Source organism: Cololabis saira, chromosome 18 (genome assembly GCF_033807715.1).
Source record: "Cololabis saira isolate AMF1-May2022 chromosome 18, fColSai1.1, whole genome shotgun sequence".
Classification (NCBI taxonomy): domain Eukaryota; kingdom Metazoa; phylum Chordata; class Actinopteri; order Beloniformes; family Belonidae; genus Cololabis; species Cololabis saira.
In genome coordinates this window covers 9,302,993-9,324,843 of record NC_084604.1, presented here as the reverse complement: position 1 = coordinate 9,324,843, position 21,851 = coordinate 9,302,993, and the positions used below count along the sequence as shown (strand labels likewise).

At 41.8% G+C, this 21,851-nt stretch overlaps 1 protein-coding gene across 1 annotated transcript in view; it reads left to right on the top strand.

Annotated features, from left to right (window-relative positions):
* gtf3c2 (general transcription factor IIIC, polypeptide 2, beta) overlaps positions 1-21,851 on the top strand; it is a 68,390-nt gene that overhangs the window by 27,927 nt on the left and 18,612 nt on the right. The window contains exons 11-14 of the mRNA XM_061706909.1: positions 119-233; positions 6,791-6,822; positions 16,475-16,604; positions 17,696-17,840. Coding sequence (XP_061562893.1) covers positions 119-233; positions 6,791-6,822; positions 16,475-16,604; positions 17,696-17,840 — 422 coding nt within the window. The remainder of the gene's footprint in view (positions 1-118; positions 234-6,790; positions 6,823-16,474; positions 16,605-17,695; positions 17,841-21,851) is intronic.

Sequence of the window (21,851 nt, the reverse complement as noted above, 5' to 3'; positions counted from 1 at the left end):
ATGCAAAATACTTCTTCTTTATTCAGAAAGATGAGATGGGGCCTTAGCCCTTAACTGTGAATATTTTCTGTTGTAAGTTAGTAATTTAATGACATGCATGTCCAACCCCACACCCCAGGCTCCTCTCCTTCCTAGGCTGGGTCTTCTAGCAGTAGCCACCTCCAGTGGCGAGGTAACCATTTACAGCCTTCCTCATCCTGATCATCTGCTCTCCAACAAGCGTGCTACCTCAGGTAAGGCAGTGAATTATTACATTCCCTTTAAAGTTGCTTTTGGTTTATGTGACCGCAGTAGTAATAAAATGGTATTGGCCTCAATTTGGTAGTAGTCCTTCAGAGAAAAACACTATGAATCAGGGTTTAATATCTTTACCTAATGGACTTTGTGTGAAGCTTCACTTCATCACTTAAGAGCATTGAGATATCGTACTCTTTGAAGCAGTAACAAAATCAAAGGTTACATTTAAGTTGCTCCAGGGAACATACAAACCTGAGTGGTAGGTCCATATTATGAAATGTGTTCTGTGTTCATCAGGAGGGATTGTTGACTTTCTGTTAGTTTTCTGGTATAACTTATAAAAATACATACTCATTTACATGGAAGTTTAATTCCTCTTTAATTCAGAATTAAAATGAAATCTGATTTTAAATGATTAAAAATTACCATGTAAACACCTAATTCCGAATGAAAATGTCCATTCCGAATTAAACTTAATTCCGAAGTAATTGGCTGGTTTATTCCGATTTTAAATCCGAATAGAATAATTCCGTGATCATGTAAACACTCATTCTGCTTTAAATTAATTCCGGTCTTTCTGCGCTGCTCGTTCCCTCGCCCGTCTGTCTCCATGACGCTTATATTCCGCCCTGGGCTTGTTTTCCAAACAAAGTTTCAAGATGCAGCACGCAGTAAACGGTGGTCGTGCCAAAGCACGGTCTTCTGCCTCCCTTCTCCGGCACTCTATCTCTCTCCTTCTCAGATCATCGACATGATGTTGTCGTACTGCTGCTTCAAAAATAAAATCAAAACAAATCCAAAAAGGATGCTAATAATGTGGTCCTCCATGTTGTTGCTAATCGAGTACGTTTATTTTCTTCCGGTAGACATAAATATGTAAAGAGGTCCGCCCCCCTATCCAATCAGAACCTTCTCAACCCCCAGACCTTAAGTGGAATTGGATAAAGCCGATCAAATGTGTTTTCCATGTAAACCTCAATTCGGAATTACTATTTCCATGTAAACTCGAAGGAAAATAGTTTAATTCTGAATAATTTAATAATAATTAATTCCAAATGAAAAACATCATGTAACCGTGGCCACTGTCTTAAAGTAGTTATTGTTTTCTTAAATGGCAACAAGAGGACACGCTGAAGGCCTGATCTCACCTTAAATGGATTATTACAAAGACTGCTCTCCAGGTGTGAGTGTATGAGGGTGTTATAGATGGGGGGACCTGTGGTCTGATATATTCACCTCATTGTGCCAGCTGCCTCTGCAGCTTTAGCAATCCGAGGCTGTAAATGAAATTCCGCCGATGTTGTCCCCTCCAACACACACAGAAACACAGTTGTTGCTCCCAGCTCCAGCCAGGGCAGGAGATTTTCACCACCACTCCACATCTAGTCCGCAAATGAATCAAACATCCATGAAGCTGCTAGTTGATCCTGCACTGGCCCAGAGCCCAAGTGCTTGTTTGCTTATCCAATAAAAGTCTTTTTTGGACTTTCGTGATGTTGGGACTACAGGTCTAGTCTTTAGGAGAAGATGGATGAGCTCTTTGTGGTACTGGAACAAGGCAGGATCAGGATGTCTTCCACAGCACCAACCTTCTCTTCGCTCAGGCTGAAGTTGAACAGGGGCTGCAGAAAGCCACATAATTGATCCCAAGAGGCTTTTCAGACTCTGGGACTGACTCCACCTGGACCTGCAGCCCTGTTCCGCTTCAGTCTCTCCAGTGACTGCTAGAGACAGACAGGTGGGAGGGGGAGGTAAAGTGGGGCCCCTCATCCTGATGCCGTAGACGACGCCAATGGCGCAGCAGCAAGATCCATGACTAAGGTAGAAGATGAAGCAGCTTAGGTGTAACAGGGAAGCTTTGGGTCAAGGGAGGATGGGAAGTGTGTTTGGCTGGGGGCAGGAGAGGATGAGGGGATTGTTCTTGAACTGAACCTGTTGAAGAATGTGTTACGTTTATTGGCTCTGCCAAGACTTCCATTTATGTGATCCTCTTTCTGCTTGAAGCCTGTGATCTTCTCCATCGCTGACCCCACATCTCCTATGTTATTTTGCTGGAGCGTGTTCCAGCATTCCTTGTTATCTCTAATATTGACTTTCTGTTGTTTTTGTACTGACTTCTCCCTCCCTGAAAGGCTCTTTTTTTCTTGTTGAACTCATTAAAGTCACTGGTGATTCAGATCCAAACCCTTCTTTGTCATTGGACAGATGTACAATGAAGGCCCAATTCAACTTCACTCGCCCTTCTTTTCTTCACTTGCCCTTCTTTTCTTCACTCGCCCTTCTTTTCTTCCCTAACCCCTAAAAAAGAAGGGGGAGATTTTAGGGCACTTGAGATCTAGGGCACTTGGCCCAGGTGCCTGTCCCATTTCTCCTACTCCCCCTCGTTTTCATCCCTAACCTGATCAGGAAGCTGAGAGCCAAAAGCTGTTTTAATTTCAGCTGTAGCGCTGTTAATATGGCACTTTATTAAGTTTGAATATTTTTTCAGGCTCAAAAGTAACCGTTAAGATCCCCAACCTGGTCTCAGTTTATCCAAATAACGCCTGTTAAGAAATTTGACTCAACGTTTTCGTAGATGAGAAGAGCCCCCGCCCCCGGGGAGCAGCCTCAGCTCACAGCCCGAGAAGAGACGTGTCCGCCGGGTCAAGCTGCTCCGTCGTCCCGGGAGAGAAACCTGCAGCTCTGTTAAGAATTACGCTGGCTGAAATAAATCATTTAGGAAGATAAATGTTGGTTTAATAGATGAAATTTAACAGTTGTAGCTAAGCCTGTTAAGAAATTTGCTCCGAAATTTAGAGATTTCTGTCTGCCGGCTCCGGAGTTTGGGTCCGCGTTAAATCGACGCAGACCTTACGGCGTAGGGTACGTAACCTACGCTGTAGGCTCTGTGTTGGTGTAACGCGGAACCATAAATCCCTTTATTCTGGCGTGATCTTCGGCAACTTTATCTGAAAGTGTGTAAATTACCCAGATAACAGCTGGATTACTTGGTGGTTTCTGAAGACTATTATATCAGAAACATCCAAAACCAATCTGACGAGTCACAGGATTATTTATCTCTATTTCTCACAAAAAAATGCTTGCTCCCTTGGTCACAATCTGAGACGAGTCTGCCTGTTTCTCGGCGGTCGGAGCCTACGGCGTAGTTTACGTAGCATTCTGGGAAATGTTCATAGCCCCTCGCTCGCGAAGTCAGCATGTGAAAACCCTCGATTTGAAGGGGATATTCTCAGCCCCTCGCCCTCGTTATGCCCCCTCCCCCTAGGTGAAAAGAGGAATTGGGACACCACTACCCTCACGGGAACGCGCAAAATTTAGGGGAAGTGAAGAAAACGAGGGGGAGAATTGGGACGCAGCCGAAATATGAATGTATTTCCTACAATCGAATGCAACAACGATAAAAGAAAGAAAACAGGAAAAACAGACCACGAAAAAAAAAAAAAAAACAATCAGACAGCCCAGTATCTTAAAGTGCTAAAGAATATTATTGCTTTAATTCTGTATAAATATACATATTATAATATTTGTATACATATATACAATTGTACAAAATTCAGCGTTTATGATGTTTGATGGAAAATCTTGTTTTTGACTACTCACTACTTCATTGAGGGATGACTCCCCCACACCTAAGTAGATCCATTCCCGAACAGGACTAGAACCTCCTCACAGACATTCTGAACCAACCTGAATACAACCATAACCACCCCAGACAGAACCAGATCCAGTGAAATGTTTCTTCATTCTGCAAGTTTAGACTCAATTCCTCAACTCGTCCTCTCTTCAAAACAGAGTTCCCATCTTTAGGTCATCTTCCTGGTTTCAGCTCTTGAACTGATCTTATTCTTTTGACATTATCTTCTTCTCTTTAGGTCTAGTTACAATTGGTTTACATTTGTTACATTTGATGATTAAATAATCATGTTTACTCAATTAACAACACCATACTAACCCTTGTATAGAAGCAGTTTGTTTTTGGAATTTGAGTTAGTTTTGGTCCAGCCAATAATAAGATGTTGCAATACACCAAGTAGTGTTTCTCTAAGGCCCATTAAGGACCAGATGGGTTTTCAAATTCTTTTTTTTTTTTTTTTTTTATCTGTAAAACCTTACAATTGAAAATGGTGAAAATAAATCTTCCATGGTCTAACCTGTTTGAATTTTTAAAGATAGCTTTTATCTCAAAAGCTAGCTTTTATCTCAGTTATGTTAAAAAAGAGAGGATGGCGAGATGTAAGTGTAAAGGAGAATTGATCCGGCATTTTCTGAGCCCGACGATAAGTACTAATTTAATTCAGGTTTGATATCTTACACAACCATAGACAAGTTGTATTTCTGTGCTGTCCTTATCAGTTTCAAGGGTTAAAGGTGAAATAGCTTTGAACAGGGTGTGTGCGTGTGTGTGTGTGTGTGTGTGTGTGCGTGTGTGTGTGTGCACGCGTGTATGTACATAAGCTGGCCCACAAGCTGTTTGCTACAGATAAATATAAATGGCCTTTGTCCACTCAGTCACCAGAATGAATGAGCAAGTAAATAATGGTAGGACACTGAAAACCGCTGATATAGAGACGGGGGGGGGGGTTGTAACCGCAATCTTGGGAAGGAAAGAAAAGGTAGATAATAGTTAAAATGTAAAATAGGGTAGTGAACTCGCATAATTTATAGTGCAATTCTACTTTAGACAAGGATCTGTAATTAAAGTGACAAAGATGTATTACCAAACTGGTAGGTGGCAGTGGAAGCTATGAATTGTAAGTCATGTAGTCGACGCCTCCTGGTCCCTACTGTGTCAATCACAGGGGCTTCCTGGTGTCGGGCGGGGGTTCGGGCGTAGGGATCCTTTTGAGGATAGGTCAAGAGGCTATAGTGTGCAATGGGTTATACTTTTTAAAAAGCACTCTCTTTTCATTTAGTTAAGGGATTAGGCATGTTATGCTGGTGATTATTTTTTTAATTTTGATCCTTTGTTATACTGAGTCAGCATTCAGCATATTGTGATCCTGTTTCTCTTTACTCAGTCTGTTGTGATCCTGTTTATATTTGTATCTAAACTTTTCCTCAAATCCTGATACTTTTAAGGATATTCAAGCTTTTCCAACACTTTCACTGAAAATTGGGGGTGTGCACTGCACATTCTTTGGCCAGAAGCAGGACCACTTCATACTAAAATTGGAACAACATTGTGAATGTGCTGCCTATCAAACATTTAGATATTAAGGTGTTATATTTATTTGATGTGTTTTTTTTTTCCCCTTCAAAACCTGTTTATTCAGGGTTTTGCTTGCTATGCAGAGTTTTGCTGTTCCCTTCATGTTTTTAAAGTACACTAGTTGTGCAGTCAGCATCGTGTTGCATTGTGTTCAGTATTGGAAATATTTCCCTACAGCAACTTCCTGTATTCAGCTCTTATTCTCATCTTCAGCTAATTTTCTTCTGAAGGTTTTCTTCAGCTCATCTTCTTGTCTTAAGCCCAACATTTTCTCTTTAGCAAATATTCCTCTTTTCAGTGACTCTTCCTGTCATCAACTCCTATTTCTATTTTTCTATTATTTTGTATTTTGTCTATCTTTAAATGTCAGCTGTGTTTTATCATTTTCTTCAAATTATTACCTGATTTTAGCAATTTCTTGTGTGCATATGCATGTATATATATGTATGTATAATATGAATAGATAGATAGATAGATAGATAGATAGATAGATAGATAGATAGATAGATATAGCAATAGATACAATATTATAGATCAGGGGTCTTCAACCTTTTTTAGCCCCGGGACTCCTTGGATGAGAGAAAAACAGAGCAGAGACCCCCGCTTGTAATTCTTATTTTTTCCCTTTTTTTTTTTTTTTTTTTTTTATCTGTCACCTTTTAAGCCTGGCTTATAATAACTTTTGAATGTGTTTTTATTCTGCTTATATCACCTTATTAACCAATTCCTGACTGGGTTATTAGCCTACATGTGTTTACGGTTGATGGAACTTTGGCCTCGTCAGACGTGGAAGGAGAAACGTTACAATCTCCAGCTTTAGGCTTCGTTATTGTCACAAATTTATCCATCAGGTCTAACTAGCGTTAAATATGAAATGGCCAAGTCAGTTTCGCAACAAATTTTCTTTTCTTAAACAGCTAGCTAAATTGTTTTTCCGCTCTAAAGTTGACATTAGTCACATGACTCATGTCATGGGAATCATTTATGTAGAGTTGTAGACTAAATAGTTATTGTCAAAAGTAGAATATTATCTGTTAATGGAGTTTTCTCAATTATTTATTTTTATATATATATATATATATATATATATATATATATATATATATATATATATATATATATATATATATATAAAATATGTGTATATAGCCTATACATTTTTTTTTTAACTCTCATAAAATATTTTGGTTTAAATTTACTTATTATAAGTTGGAGGACTCCCTGCAGTACCTCTGCGGCCCCCTAGGGGTCGCAGCCCCCCCGGTTGAAGACCTCTGTTATAGAGTGATATGTATGATCCCACTTGATTTATATACAAATGATTGTGACTTTGTGTCTCCACAGAAAAAGACAGTGAAAAACCACCAATATACAAGGTATGTTTTTGTCTAGTCTTTTTTTTTTTTTTTTACATTATCAAATTAAGTACTATGTATTTACCTCATTAAAGACATTTGGGGGTTTAAGTACGTCTTAGTAGTTAGAGCGCTAGTGTCTTGTCCATAGTAGATGTTAGCCACAGTCCTCTCCTTTTGTCAGGTAAGAATTGTAGCAGGTGCACAGAATAAGGCCTATAAGTGGAATAAGAAGAGGCATTTTTCACAATCTAAAACAGTCCAAACCCCATCAGTTACCTAGCAATGGGAAGGATTACACCACATCACTTATGCAACAGATAGTTAAACAAACTGGCTGTGTATTAGGCCTGGGCCACACCAACCCGACGGCCGACCGTTGGCAGAAAAGCAGAGTGAAGGTCGTCTCCCGTCTCTACAAGCCGGTCAAAAAAAATACACCTGAACACACCAACCCGACACCAACTGGCGCGTATGTTCTGCACGTGCGCGAAATACGTCCCAATAACTTTAGGCGGCGTTAATCTGTGATGTCGCCCAGAAAGAAAAGGAAAGAAGAACTGGGAATGATGGATTGCTCTAGTCCAGGGTTCTGAACGGAGCCCGCTGTCATCAGTCAGTGACTACGTTTACATGCAGTCAAAATTTTGGTTATTGCTAATATTCCAGTTACTGAAATATTTGGAATATTCCATTTCCATGCGTGAGCAAACAGGGTTATTCCTGTATACATGGTAATTAATCATTTGGGATATCTGGATCAAACCAGCGACGCACGGAGAACATCATAACGCAATTCCCGTCATTTCCGCTTCTTCTTCCTGTATCCAAATCCAAAACAACAACAATAACAGCAGCACGGCGGATAATGAACAGCCCAGTAGAAGTCGTTTTTTTTCTCGGCCCTGTAGTTCTCCTTTTTCAGCGCCTTCCAGCGGTGCTTGATCTGGTCTGGCGTTCCTACAAATCCTGCTTCGTGCAACTTTTCGCTCACCTTTTTCTAAATCTCGCTATCCCGGTACTTTCAACCATCTCTCTGCTGTCACCGTAATGCACGTGATGTCATGAAGGGTGGTGGGCAGAGGGAGGGGGGGCTGAGCCCCTAGTTTCTTCTTCAGGGGTCCTAATTGAAGTTGTTGTGGTATTAGCCCGGGAAGTGCGAGTTCTGGTCTGCTTGTGCTCTTTGTTTTTGGCTGTAACCCTGTTCAATACCTTCCTGGCAATAAACTGGCAAGTGGAAGCGACGAGCCGTCTCCGCCTGGTCTGTCAATCGTTACTATCTTTCATTACATTTATGAAGTGATTAGTCTCCTCCTGGTCTTGCGTTTCGCCATGTTTATAAGAACTTCCTGGACTCAAAAGACCAAGATTCCTTGCGAAAAGAACATGCGCAGAAAACAAATTCCTGTTCCTTTTGATGGGGATATCCCGTTAGGCGTTTACATGACCAAATATTCCGGTTAGAAAAGGAGTAACCCAGGGGTCATATTCAGGTTTTTAAAAACCGGAATATGAGAAAAGGGTTAGAAAAGGGTTATTGACTGCATGGAAACGCAGTCAGTGTTTTAATTTCTGATGGAAGTCAAGAAGGATCGAAAATACAATGCTAATTAAAGCTGCAAGCAGCAATGAACGGGCCCTCGCACTCACGGCCACTGCCCCCCATAAGTATCAGAAATGACACCACCCACGACTTCCTATGTCAAACCATTGAAAAGTTATAGCAGAAAAAAGGGACAACCAATCAGAAGAAGGGGCGGGGCTAATTCAGGTCAATGAAGGTCAAGGACTCATTACAGAGTCCCATGACACCACCCACGACTTCCTATGTCAAACCATTCAAAAGTTATAGCAGAAAAAAGGGACAACCAATCAGAAGAAGGGGCGGGGCTAATTTAAGCCAATGAAGGTCAAGGGCTCCATAAAGAATCTGATGACACCACCCACGACTCTCTATGTCAAACCATTCCAAAGTTATAGCAGAAAATCGGGACAACCAATCAGAAGAAGGGGCGGGGCTAATTAAGGTTTACGAAGCTTGAGGACTCATTACAGAGTCCCATGACACCACCCACGACTTCCTATGTCAAACAATTAAAATGTTATAGCAGAAAAAAGGGACAACCAATGACAAGAAGGGGCGGGGCTAATTCAGGCCAATGAAGGTTAAGGACTCCATACAGAATCTTATGATACCACCCATGACTTCCTATGTCAAACCATTCAAAAGTTATAGCAGAAAAAAGGGACAACCAATCAGAAGAAGGGGCGGGGCTAATTAAGGCCAACGAAGCTTAAGGACTCATTACTGAGTCCCATGACACCACCCACAACTCTCTATGTCAAACCATTCAAAAGTTATGGCAGAGAAAAGTATTCTAGGGGGCGCTGTTGAGCCGTTAGGCCACGCCCATTAATGCAAACCATGAAATATCAAATGTATCGCCAAGTCTGGCTTGCATGCAAAATTTGGTGACTTTTGGAGAACTATCAAATATGGACCAATCACATGAAGGGGGGGCGCGCCTTTTGGCGTCTAGCGTCGCCACGGTAACACTTTTGAAAGAGAAAAGTAATGCGTGGTGTCGCAGGATGTAGACGCACATTTTGATGTATAACACACCTGGGGGCACGTTACGGTTCGGGCTGAATTAACTGCCGAAGGAATGGCATAAATTTCGCCAAAATGACACAATGTATTCAAAATGGCCGACATCCTGTTCGGTTTCGGCCATGGCTCCAAGAGACTTTTCTTTAAGTTGTGCCATGATACAGGTGTGTAGCGATTTTCGTGCATGTACGTCAAACCGTATTGTGGGGCTTGAGGCACAAAGTTTTCCAGGGGGCGCTGTTGAGCCATTTTGCCACGCTCATTAATGCAAACCATGAAATATCAAATTTATCGCAAGGCCTGGCTTGCATGCCAAATTTGGTGCCTTTTGGGGAACTATCAAATATGGACCAATCAGATGAAGGGGGGGTGCGCTTGTTGGCGTCTAGCGTCGCCACGGTAACACTTTCGAAAGAGAAAAGTAATGCGTGTAGTCGCAGGATGGAGACGCACATTTTGATGTATAACACATCTGGGTTCACGATACGGTTCGGGCTGAATTAACTCTCGAAGGAATGGCATATATTGCTCCAAAATTACGCAATTAATTCAGAATGTTCAAAATGGCCGACTTCCTGTTCGGTTTCGGCCATGGCGCCAAGAGACTTTTCTTTTAGTTGCGACATGATACAGGTGTGTACCGATTTTCGTTCATGTACGTCAAACCGTATTATGGGGCTTGAGGCACAAAGTTTTTTCTGTCGAACCAATCTGATGAAGGGGGGGCGCGCTTTTTGGCGTCTAGCGCCGCCACGGTAACGCTTTTGAAAGAGAAAAGTAATGCGTGTTGTCGCAGGATGGAGACGCACATTTTGATGTATAACACACTTGGGGGCACGCTAAGGTTCGGGCTGAATTAACTTTCGAAGGAATGGCATAAATTTCGCCAAAATGACACGACTAATTCAAAATGGCCGACATCCTGTTCGGTTTCGGGCATGACCCCAAGAGACTTTTGTTTAAGTTGTCCCATGATACAGGTGTGTACTGTTTTTCGTGCATGTACGTCAAACCGTATCGTGGGGCTTGAGGCACAAAGTTTTCCGGGGGGCGCTGTTGAGCCATTTTGCCACGCCCATTAATGCAAACCTTTAAATATCAAATTTTTCGCCACGGCTGACTAGGGTGCAAAATTTGGTGACTTTTTGGGCATGTTAAGGGGGGCAAAAAGGCCTTCACTTTGTCAGGAAAATAATAATAATAATTAAAGCTGCAAGCAGCGATGAACGGGCCCTCGCACTCACGTCCACCGCCCCCCATAAGCATATCAGAAATGACACCACCCACGACTCTCTATGTCAAACCATTCAAAAGTTATAGCAGAAAAAAGGAACAACCAATCAGAAGAAGGGGCGGGGCTAATTCAGGCCAATGAAGGTCAAGGACTTAATACCGAGTCCCATGACACCACCCACGACTCTTTATGTCAAACCATTCAAAAGTTATGGCAGAGAAAAGTATTCTAGGGGGCGCTGTTGAGCCGTTAGGCCACGCCCATTAATGCAAACCATTAAATATCAAATTTATCACCAGGCCTGCCTTGCATGCAAATTTTGGTGACTTTTGGAGAACTATCAAATATGGACCAATCAGATGAAGGGGACGAGCGCTTTTTCGCGTCTAGCGTCGCCACGGTAACACATTTGAACGAGAAAAGTAATGTGCGTCGTCGCAGGACAGAGACGAAAATTTTGATGTAAAAAAAACACAAAATTTGCTTACAAAAATTTTAGCATCCTGCCAGGCTCGAACTCCCAACCACCGGGACCAAAGATCGCAATGATCTGGTTGAGCTATATCTCAGCTGATACAACACATTGCCTTACTGGCTTAGTAGAGACCAAGATAGCGATATAATGTCTGGAACTTTTTTTTCCTAATTTTTTAAATATTTGTAAGGTATAAATATTAGTAAAACACTACTATTTTATTATTACTTTTTCTGTAACCGTTCCACCGCGGTTCTAACCGGGCTGAGCACGGGACTATTTCTAACGTCACCACATTACAACAGCTGATTGGTCGGGGGGCGGGGCCGTCGTCACCCTACTCGCCACTGATTGGTCGGGGGGCGGGGCCGTCATCACCCTACTAGCCACTGATTGGTCGGGGGGCGGGGCCGGCAGACGTTTGAATCAGGAAGCGGGAGTCAAACCATTAAAAAGTTATAGCAGAAAAAAGGGACAACCAATCAGAAGAAGGGGCGGGGCTAATTAAGGCCAACGAAGCTTAAGGACTCATTACTGAGTCCCATGACACCACCCACAACTTCCTATGTCAAACCATTCAAAAGTTATGGCAGATAAAAGTATTCTAGGGGGCGCTGTTGAGCCGTTAGGCCACGCCCATTAATGCAAACCATTAAATATCAAATGTATCGCCAAGTCTGACTTGCATGCAAAATTTGATTACTTTTGGAGAACTATCAAATATGGACCAATCAGATGAAGGGGACGAGCGCTTTTTCACGTCTAGCGTCGCCACGGTAACACTTTTGAAAGAGAAAAGTAATGTGCGTCGTCGCAGGAAAGTGACGCACATCTTGATGTAAAAAAAACACAAAATTTGCTTACAAAAATTTCAGCATCCCGCCAGGCTCGAACTCCCAACCACCGGCACCAAAGACCGCAATGATCTGGTTGAGCTATATCTCAGCTGATACCCCACTTTGACTTACTGGCTTAGGACAGACCAAGACAGCGATATATTGTCTGGAACTTTTTTTTCCTAATTTTTTAAATATTTGTAAGGTATAAATATTAGTAAAACACTACTATTTTATTATTACTTTTTCTGTAACCATTCCACCGAGGTTCTAACCGGGCTGAGCACGGGACTATTTCTAACGTCACCACATTACAACAGCTGATTGGTCGGGGGGCGGGGCCGTCATCACCCTACTCGCCACTGATGTGTCGGGGGGCGGGGCCGTCATCACCCTACTAGCCACTGATTGGTCGGGGGGCGGGGCCGTCATCACCCTACTCGCCACTGATGTGTCGGGGGGCGGGGCCGTCATCACCCTACTCGCCACTGATTGGTCGGGGGGCGGGGCCGTCATCACCCTACTCGCCACTGATTGGTCGGGGGGCGGGGCCGGCAGATGTTTGAATCAGGAAGCGGGAGTCAAACCATTAAAAAGTTATAGCAGAAAAAAGGGACAACCAATCAGAAGAAGGGGCGGGGCTAATTAAGGCCAACGAAGCTTAAGGACTCATTACTGAGTCCCATGACACCACCCACAACTTCCTATGTCAAACCATTCAAAAGTTATGGCAGATAAAAGTATTCTAGGGGGCGCTGTTGAGCCGTTAGGCCACGCCCATTAATGCAAACCATGAAATATCAAATGTATCGCCAAGTCTGACTTGCATGCAAAATTTGATTACTTTTGGAGAACTATCAAATATGGACCAATCACATGAAGGGGGGGCGCGCCTTTTGGCGTCTAGCGTCGCCACGGTAACACTTTTGAAAGAGAAAAGTAATGCGTGTAGTCCCAGGATGGAGACGCACATTTTGATGTATAACACACCTGGGTGCACATTACGGTTCGGGCCGTATTAATTGCCGAATGAATGGCATAAATTGCGCCAAAATTACACAATTAATTCAAAATGGCCGACTTCCTGTTCGGTTTCGGCCATGGCTCCAAGAGACTTTTCTTGAAGTTGTGCCATGATACAGGTGTGTAGCGATTTTCGTGCATGTACGTCAAACCGTATCGTGGGGCTTGAGGCACAAAGTTTTCCGGGGGGCGCTGTTGAGCCATTTTGCCACGCCCATTAATGTAAACCATGAAATATCAAATTTACCGCCAGGCCTGGCTTGCATGCCAAATTTGGTGCCTTTTGGGGAACTATCAAATATGGACCAATCAGATGAAGGGGGGGTGCGCTTGTTGGCGTCTAGCGTCGCCACGGTAACACTTTTGAAAGAGAAAAGTAATGCGTGTAGTCGCAGGATGGAGACGCACATTTTGATGTATAACACATCTGGGTGCACGATACGGTTCGGGCCGTATTAATTCTCGAAGGAATGGCATATATTGCTCCAAAATTACGCGATTAATTCAGAATGTTCAAAATGGCCGACTTCCTGTTCGGTTTCGGCCATGGCGCCAAGAGACTTTTCTTTAAGTTGCGACATGATACAGGTGTGTACCGATTTTCGTTCATGTACGTGAAAGCGTATTATGGGGCTTGAGGCGCAAAGTTTTTTCGGTCTGAACCAATCAGATGAAGGGTGGGCGCGCTTTTTGTCATCTAGCGTCGCCACGGTAACGCTTTTGAAAGAGAAAAGTAATGCGTGGTGTCGGAGGATGGAGACGCACATTTTGATGTATAACACACTTGGGGGCACGTTACGGTTCGGCCCGTATTAACTGCCGAAGGAAGGGCATAAATTGCGCCAAAATTACACAATTAATTCAAAATGGCCGACTTCCTGTTCGGTTACGGGCATGGCTCCAAGAGACTTTTCTTGAAGTTGTGCCATGATACAGGTGTGTAGCGATTTTCGTGCATGTACGTCAAACCGTATCGTGGGGCTTGAGGCACAAAGTTTTCAAGGGGGCGCTGTTGAGCCATTTTGCCACGCCCATTAATGCAAACCATTAAATATCAAATTTTTCGCCAGGCCTGCCTTGCATGCAAAATTTGGTGACTTTTTGGGCACGTTTAGGGGGGCAAAAAGGCCCTCCTTTCGTCAGAAAAATAATAAGAATAATAATAAGAATAAAAATTAAAGCTGCAAGCAGCGATGAACGGGCCCTCGCACTCACGGCCACCGCCCCCCATAAGCATATCAGAAATGACACCACCCACGACTTCCTATGTCAAACCATTCAAAAGTTATAGCAGAAAAAAGGGACAACCAATCAGAAGAAGGGGCGGGGCTAATTCAGGCCAATGAAGGTCAAGGACTCCATACAGAATCTGATGACACCACCCACGACTCTCTATGTCAAACCATTCCAAAGTTATAGCAGAAAATCGGGACAACCAATCAGAAGAAGGGGCGGGGCTAATTAAGGCCAACGAAGCTTAAGAACTCATTACAGAGTCCGATGACACCACCCACGACTTCCTATGTCAAACCATTCAAAAGTTATAGCAGAAAAAAGGGACAACCAATCAGAAGAAGGGGCGGGGCTAATTCAGGCCAATGAAGGTCAAGGACTCCATAAAGAATCTGATGACACCAGCGACCACTCTCTTTGTCAAACCATTCCAAAGTTATAGCAGAAAATCGGGACAACCAATCAGAAGAAGGGGCGGGGCTACTTAAGGCCAACGAAGCTCAAGGACTCCATACAGAGTCCCATGACACCACCCACAACTTCCTATGTCAAACCATTCAAAAGTTATGGCAGAGAAAAGTATTCTAGGGGGCGCTGTTGAGCCGTTAGGCCACGCCCATTAATGCAAACCACGAAATATCAAATTTATCGCCAAGTCTGTCTTGCATGCCAAGTTTGGTGACTTTTGGAGAACTATCAAATATGGACCAATCAGATTTCAAAATGGCCGACTTCCTGTTCGGTTTCGGCCATGGCTCCAAGAGACTTTTCTTTAAGTTGGGCCATGATACAGGTGTGTAGCGATTTTCGTGCATGTACATCAAACCGTATTGTGGGGCTTGAGGCACAAAGTTTTCCCGGGGGCGCTGTTGAGCCATTTTGCCACGCCCATTAATGCAAACCATGAACTATTAAATTTATCGCCAGGCCTGGCTTGCATGCCAATTTTGGTGCCTTTTGGGGAACTATAAAATATGGACCAATCAGATGAAGGGGGGGTGCGCTTGTTGGCGTCTAGCGTCGCCACGGTAACACTTTTGAAAGAGAAACGTAATGCGTGTAGTCGCAGAATGTAGACGCACATTTTGATGTATAACACATCTGGGTTCACGATATGGTTCGGGCCGTATTAATTCTCGAAGGAATGGCATATATTGCTCCAAAATTACTCAATTAATTCAGAATGTTCAAAATGGCCGACTTCCTGTTCGGTTTCGGCCACGGCGCCAAGAGACTTTTCCTTAAGTTGCGACATGATACAGGTGTGTACCGATTTTCGTTCATGTACGTCAAACTGTATTATGGGGCTTGAGGCGCAAAGTTTTTTCTGTCTGAACCAATCAGATGAAGGGTGGGCACGCTTTTTGGCGTCTAGCGTCGCCATGGTAACGCTTTTGAAAGAGAAAAGTAATGCGTGGTGTCGGAGGATGGAGACGCACATTTTGATGTATAACACGCTTGGGGGCTCGTTACGGTTCGGGCCGTATTAACTGCCGAAGGAAGGCATAAATTTCGCCAAAATGACACGATTAATTCAAAATGGCCGACATCCTGTTCGGTTTCGGGCATGGCACCAAGAGACTTTTCTTTAAGTTGCGCCATGATACAGGTGTGTACCGATTTTCGTGCATGTACGTCAAACCGTATCGTGGGGCTTGAGGCACAAAGTTTTCAAGGGGGCGCTGTTGAGCCATTTTGCCACGCCCATTAATGGAAACCATTAAATATAAAATTTTTCGCCAGGCCTGGCTTGCATGCCAAATTTGGTGACTTTTTGGGGCCGTTTAGGGGGGCAAAAAGGCCCTCCTTTCGTCAGAAAAATAATAATAATAATAATAACGCGAAGAATTCCTACAGATACAATAGGGCCTTCGCACTGAAGGTGCTCGGGCCCTAAAAATACAAATAATTCCTACAGATACAATAGGGCCTTCGCACTGCAAGTGCTCGGGCCCTAATAATGAAAATATCAAACACCATCCAAATCCACAACGATGCCTTGATAGAGTGTAGTGTAGCGTCTGTGCCGTCGCTGTTTCTCTAGTATGTTAACCATCATCATTTCTGGTTAACTGATGCTCTAACACACCAACCCGACTGTGAATCTTTGTGCAATGAATAGGATTTTAATGCTTTTCGATTGTCAACATTAGCTCCTGCATGGCCCTTATTCTACACAACTTAGAAAAAATATTTTATGTACCCCAATTTCTTATAAAAGAATAATTGCATTGTTGTTTTTTTCCTCATGTTCTGTACAGGCACGAGGTGTGGTGACCTTAAAACTGGGTTCGGTTAAAGCCCCTCGCGATGGAAAAAGTGGACTGGTCCTGTGTATGGATTGGCTGCCGCAAAAACCACACAATATAATGGCTATTGGATTCTATGATGGTATGAAGGGATTTCTCTGTTTTTATCAGCGCGTACCACACTGATGTGTGGAGAAGGTGACTGGGAAGGTTTGAACAGTGTAACATCACGTTTCCATCACCTCTAGGTTTGTGCAAAACCAAATATAAAAAAAAAAAGAAATCCAGTAATGGAAACGACACTAATTCCAAAAAACTCCTGGATATTGAATAAACAGTTTTATGTTTCCAGGAGGTGTTTTTCAGGTGATTCGATAATCCACTTATTCACAAAAATGTAATGGTAATTTCCACATCTCTGGCTGGATGTGACGTCGCTGGTCAATCTAAAGTGTCACTGATTTCAACTTAAAATTTCACTTTAAAAAAAATTAAGGACAATTTTATTACTATTTCACATTCAAGCTCGACGTCTCGGGTACTTAGAAGAATTCTATGGGATAAATCTTGTGCCAGTAGGAAGTGAATTTGAATTCTTTGTATCTGAATGTGAATCATTCAATTTGAACATGACTTTTTTTTTTCTTTTTTTTTAAGATCTTTTTGGGGTCTAGTGGCCCTTTATTCAAGTTGCTGACAGGAAGGGGGTAGAGAGAGAGAATGGGGATGACATGCAGCAACAGTAACGCACTTTACGTCCTATACCTGGCGTAAACACGGATGAGTAATGTCCAGCGACCAACGGCACAGTGCTCATGTTTGTAGACAAATGAATAAAAGAAATGACAACATGTATGACAGGAAGGGTAATGTACAGTATGTATTAAATGGAGTTGCCACGGCAGCTCTTTGTGTGTTGCCTTTGAGCCTCTCAGAAAATGATGTGTGAGATAATGCACCATAAACAGTCTAGACTTAAGCAGCAGCTGATAGTTCGTGTTTCATCCCATACAATCCCATTCTTTTCATCCTGCAGCGTTAGTGGGAAGTTGACTGCAGATACAGATGTGCTGTACCATTACTTGTTTGGGAAAGTACCCACTCGTCTCACAGGAGAGATTGTGTGAGAATGTGCTCATAAAGCTTATTGAGCAAGTGTTGTGCCTTGAATGTTAAAATATTTCTATAAAGTAGGATTATTGTTTGATTGGCTTTCTTGTTCTCTCTCTCTAGGAGTAGTTGGTCTATGGGATCTGTCAACAAAGTCTGCGTTGCTGCGGGTACGGGAGCCAGACGGATCCACGACTCTTATGCCCTATCGATGCATCCTTGCCCACGACCATGCAGTCCGGGCTTTGGCCTTCTGCCCTGTTTCCAGGTGAGAACTCCATGTTAGTTACATTTGTTGTTGGGTTCTCTTCTACGTATGTAGCCTTTTACACACAATCGGGCACATCATATCAGTGCAAAAACATCATTCTATAAGGTGCTACGTTTTACCATTTGGAAATTCACACAAAGCACCTCCTCATTATGTGACACAGCATGCCGGGAGTGTTGCTGGTAGGTGTAGTGTTACGTAGTGCTGCCTCACCTTAGTTTGGCCTCAGTTACTGTTAGAGAGAAAAACACTCAGTGATCTGAAGAAAGAGGCTGAGACATCTTATTTTCTTACATGCATGGGTAGGCGCACGAGCAGCGAACTACAACGGTCCTGCCCCCAGCAAAGTTTATTTAAAGACATGTAAAAATGGGTGTGTATTTACAGAAGAAAAGGGTGTAGATTTTAGAGTACAATCAAGAAGTAGGCGTGCTGTGGGTGTGTTGTGGATCACATCATCGCGCATTGGATTCAGATGAGGCGACCTTGACGCGGTTCACACGATGCAGCAAAGAATGGTGAGAAAAGCAGATAGATAAAAGAAACAATCAAACAGGCCACATCATGAGTAAATATTTTCCCTCTAACAGTTACCATCTTATTACATAGGCAACATGATCTGCACTGGGGGAGGGAGGGTGGCAAGACCTCTACAGCGGAATACCTTATATTCATCAGTGATACCAATGACTAGTTTATCTGTTTTATCCTGGAATGTGCAAGGTCTAAACGGGAGGACTAAAAGGGTGGCCTGTTTAAATTTTATTGAAAAGAATCATATAGATGTGGCACTTATTCAAGAGTCACATCTAACTGATAAATCTGCAAAGAGTTTTAGTAATTCAAAATATGAAGTTGTAGCTTCATCCTCTGCAGATAACAAGACAAAAGGAGTGCTGGTAGTATTCAGACGTTCACTGCACATAAATATCACTGACATCGGCAATGATACTGAAGGTAGAATTGCCTTCATTAAAGTAATACTGTCAAATATGAAAATTGTTTTTGTCAGTGCTTACGCTCCTGCTAATTATGATAAACAATTTTACTCAACACTGTCTAATTTATTAATGAATTTATCAGATTATTATTTAGTTATTGGTGCAGACATGAATACTATAATGGATCCAAAGTTAGATAAATCAAATCCTTTAGTGGGTAGTTCCCAGTTATCTTGTTCTAAGGCTTTACAACAGTGCATGCTGGACTTAAATCTGACAGACATATGGCGATTCTGCAATCCAGGAATAAAGGAGTACACTTTTTTTTCCAACAGACACAAATCATACTCAAGAATAGATTATATTTTTATAGCTAATACATTATGCCCAGCAACACAATCAGCAGATATCACTATAACCTCTTTATCTGATCATCATGCAATTAAGGCTAAATTTGTATTACCAGCTACTAAGAAAAAAGCACCCCGGTGGAGATTCAATACTACTTTATTAGGTAACAATGACTTTTGCTTCCAATTTAAATCCAAGCTACAGGAATTTATATCATTCAATTTGGATACAGTGGAAGACTTTAGGTTTGTCTGGGAAGCCATTAAAGGTTTTATAAAAGACAACGTTACATCATTTGCTTCATTTTCAAACCGCTCTCGTCTTCTAAAAACTGTTGATCTGGAGAGGCAGTTGGCATTCTTGGAAAAAGCTCAACAAAACTCCTTTTGTGCTGTACGAGCAGGTCAGCTTAGCCTGGTAAAAAATGAAATTAACGCACTTCTTAGAGCGGACGCTGAATTTTTGATTCAAAAGTCTAGAGAGCACCATTATTTTAATGGTAGTAGGCCTTCCCACGAGTTAGCCATGCGGCTCCGTTCTAATGAGCGTCAGTCATGTATTTCTGCAATACAATCTGCAGAAGGAACTGTATTTACCACTTCAAATGAAATAAATACAGTCCTTACATGTTTCTATAAAACACTTTATACCTCCGAAATCATATTTAATAGGGATAAGTGCAATACATTTTTGATTGATTTAAACTTGGAAAAACTGCCTAACTCAGAAGCAGTTGACTTAGGAGCAAATATATCTTTAAATGAATTATGGGACGCGATACATGAGATGAACTTGGGTAAGTCTCCAGGTCCAGATGGTATTCCCATTGAAGTCTATGTCAAGTTTTGGTCAGAACTGGGCCCTATGCTTTTAAAAATGATTACTACATCAATCGCAAAGGGTTCGTTTTTAAAACAAACAAACACAGCTTTGATATCACTTTTACTGAAAAAACACAAAGATCCAATATTATGTACCAGTTACCGGCCAGTGTCACTGATTAATGTTGATATGAAAATATATGCTAAAGTTCTGGCAAGTCGTCTTAACAGATATTTGGGGAAACTTATTCACTATGATCAAACCGGGTTTGTGAAAGGCAGGTTTAGTTCAGATAATTTAAGAAGACTTACATATTCTACACTTTAATCCAGATTTTTCCGACCTCTTGACTTCATCTGGAATTTTAACTCTTGACGCCGAAAAGGCATTTGATAGACTTGAATGGGACTACCTCTGGGCCATATTAGATCACATGGGACTTGGCAACTCTTTTATTAGTTATATTAAAGTTCTCTATGTAAATCCAGGTGCAATGGTGTTATCAGGTGATTCTTGCTCTACACATTTTCCAATTTACAGAGGTGCCCGTCAAGGGTGTCCACTGTCTCCTTTATTATTTATTTTATCTCTTGAACCTTTAGCTCAAAAAGTACGTCAGTCCACTAATATCATCCCTATTACAATAAAGTCCACCATTCACCATATCTCTCTCTATGCAGATGATGTGCTCCTTTTTATTAGTGAACTATCACAGTCACTTCCTCATATCTTTAAGTTATTTATAGATTTCAGCAGTATTTCTGGATATAAAATAAATTGGCAAAAATCCGCACTTCTACCTCTAAAAAAAAACAAAGAGGATTTGACTCAATTTAACATTCCAATTGTTAATCAATTCAAATACTTAGGCATTGAAATATTTCCCAATTTAGATATGACTACTGAGAATAATTATATAGCATGTTTAGATAAGATTAAAGCAAATCTAGATAAGTGGATGTCCAAACCTGTATCTTTTGAGGGCAGGATCTCAATCGTAAAAATGATGGTGTTACCCTTAATTAATTTTGTAAGCTCCATGCTTCCTCTGAATCCACCAAAAGGATATTGGGATAGACTTCACAGATTGATAACTGAATTTGTATGGAATAAGAAAAAATCAAGGATCAAACTTACAACCCTGCAGAGAGAGAAATCAGCTGGAGGCTGGGGTGTTCCCGATTTTAAAATTTATCATTGGTCATTTGTATTACGCACTATAAAATCATGGTTGGATCCATTAAATCCTGCGGCTTGGCGTTCCTTGGAAGCAAAGTTAGTACATCCATGTAGATTACAAGATCTTATCTATGCAGACACTCCTACTAGACAGATTAAATTGATGTTTGGTCCCATTATTGAATATGTTTTGGTAATCTGGAAGCTGGTGTCTGACTACACTAATACAAGTAATAAATGGCATTTTCATACTCCAATATTTTATAATCATAATTTACTGTTAGGCGGTCGACCAGCAGCCTATCCAATATGGTCGAATAACGGGATTCATATACTTGGTCAGTTATTTGATACTAATGGCCTCCGCACATTCGAGGATTTAAAAGAACAGTATAATTTAGATCGTCTTTCTCGTTATATTTATTTTCAGCTCCGCTCCGCTATGAAGACCTACGGCGTTCCATGGAACTCTGAGCTTCCTAAACATGACCTGGCAAAACAACTGTACAATACCACCAATACCAGGGGAACAGTATCAATTCTGTATGTACAAATACTGCAGGCATCCTATAAACGAATGTCAAGTCAAACATATTGGCAAAGTGAATTCAATTCTATTACTCCTGAAATAACATGGAAAGTAGTGTGGAATAATATCATTCAAGCCTCAAAAAATCCTAACCATCAAACTATACACCTAAATATTGTTCACAGA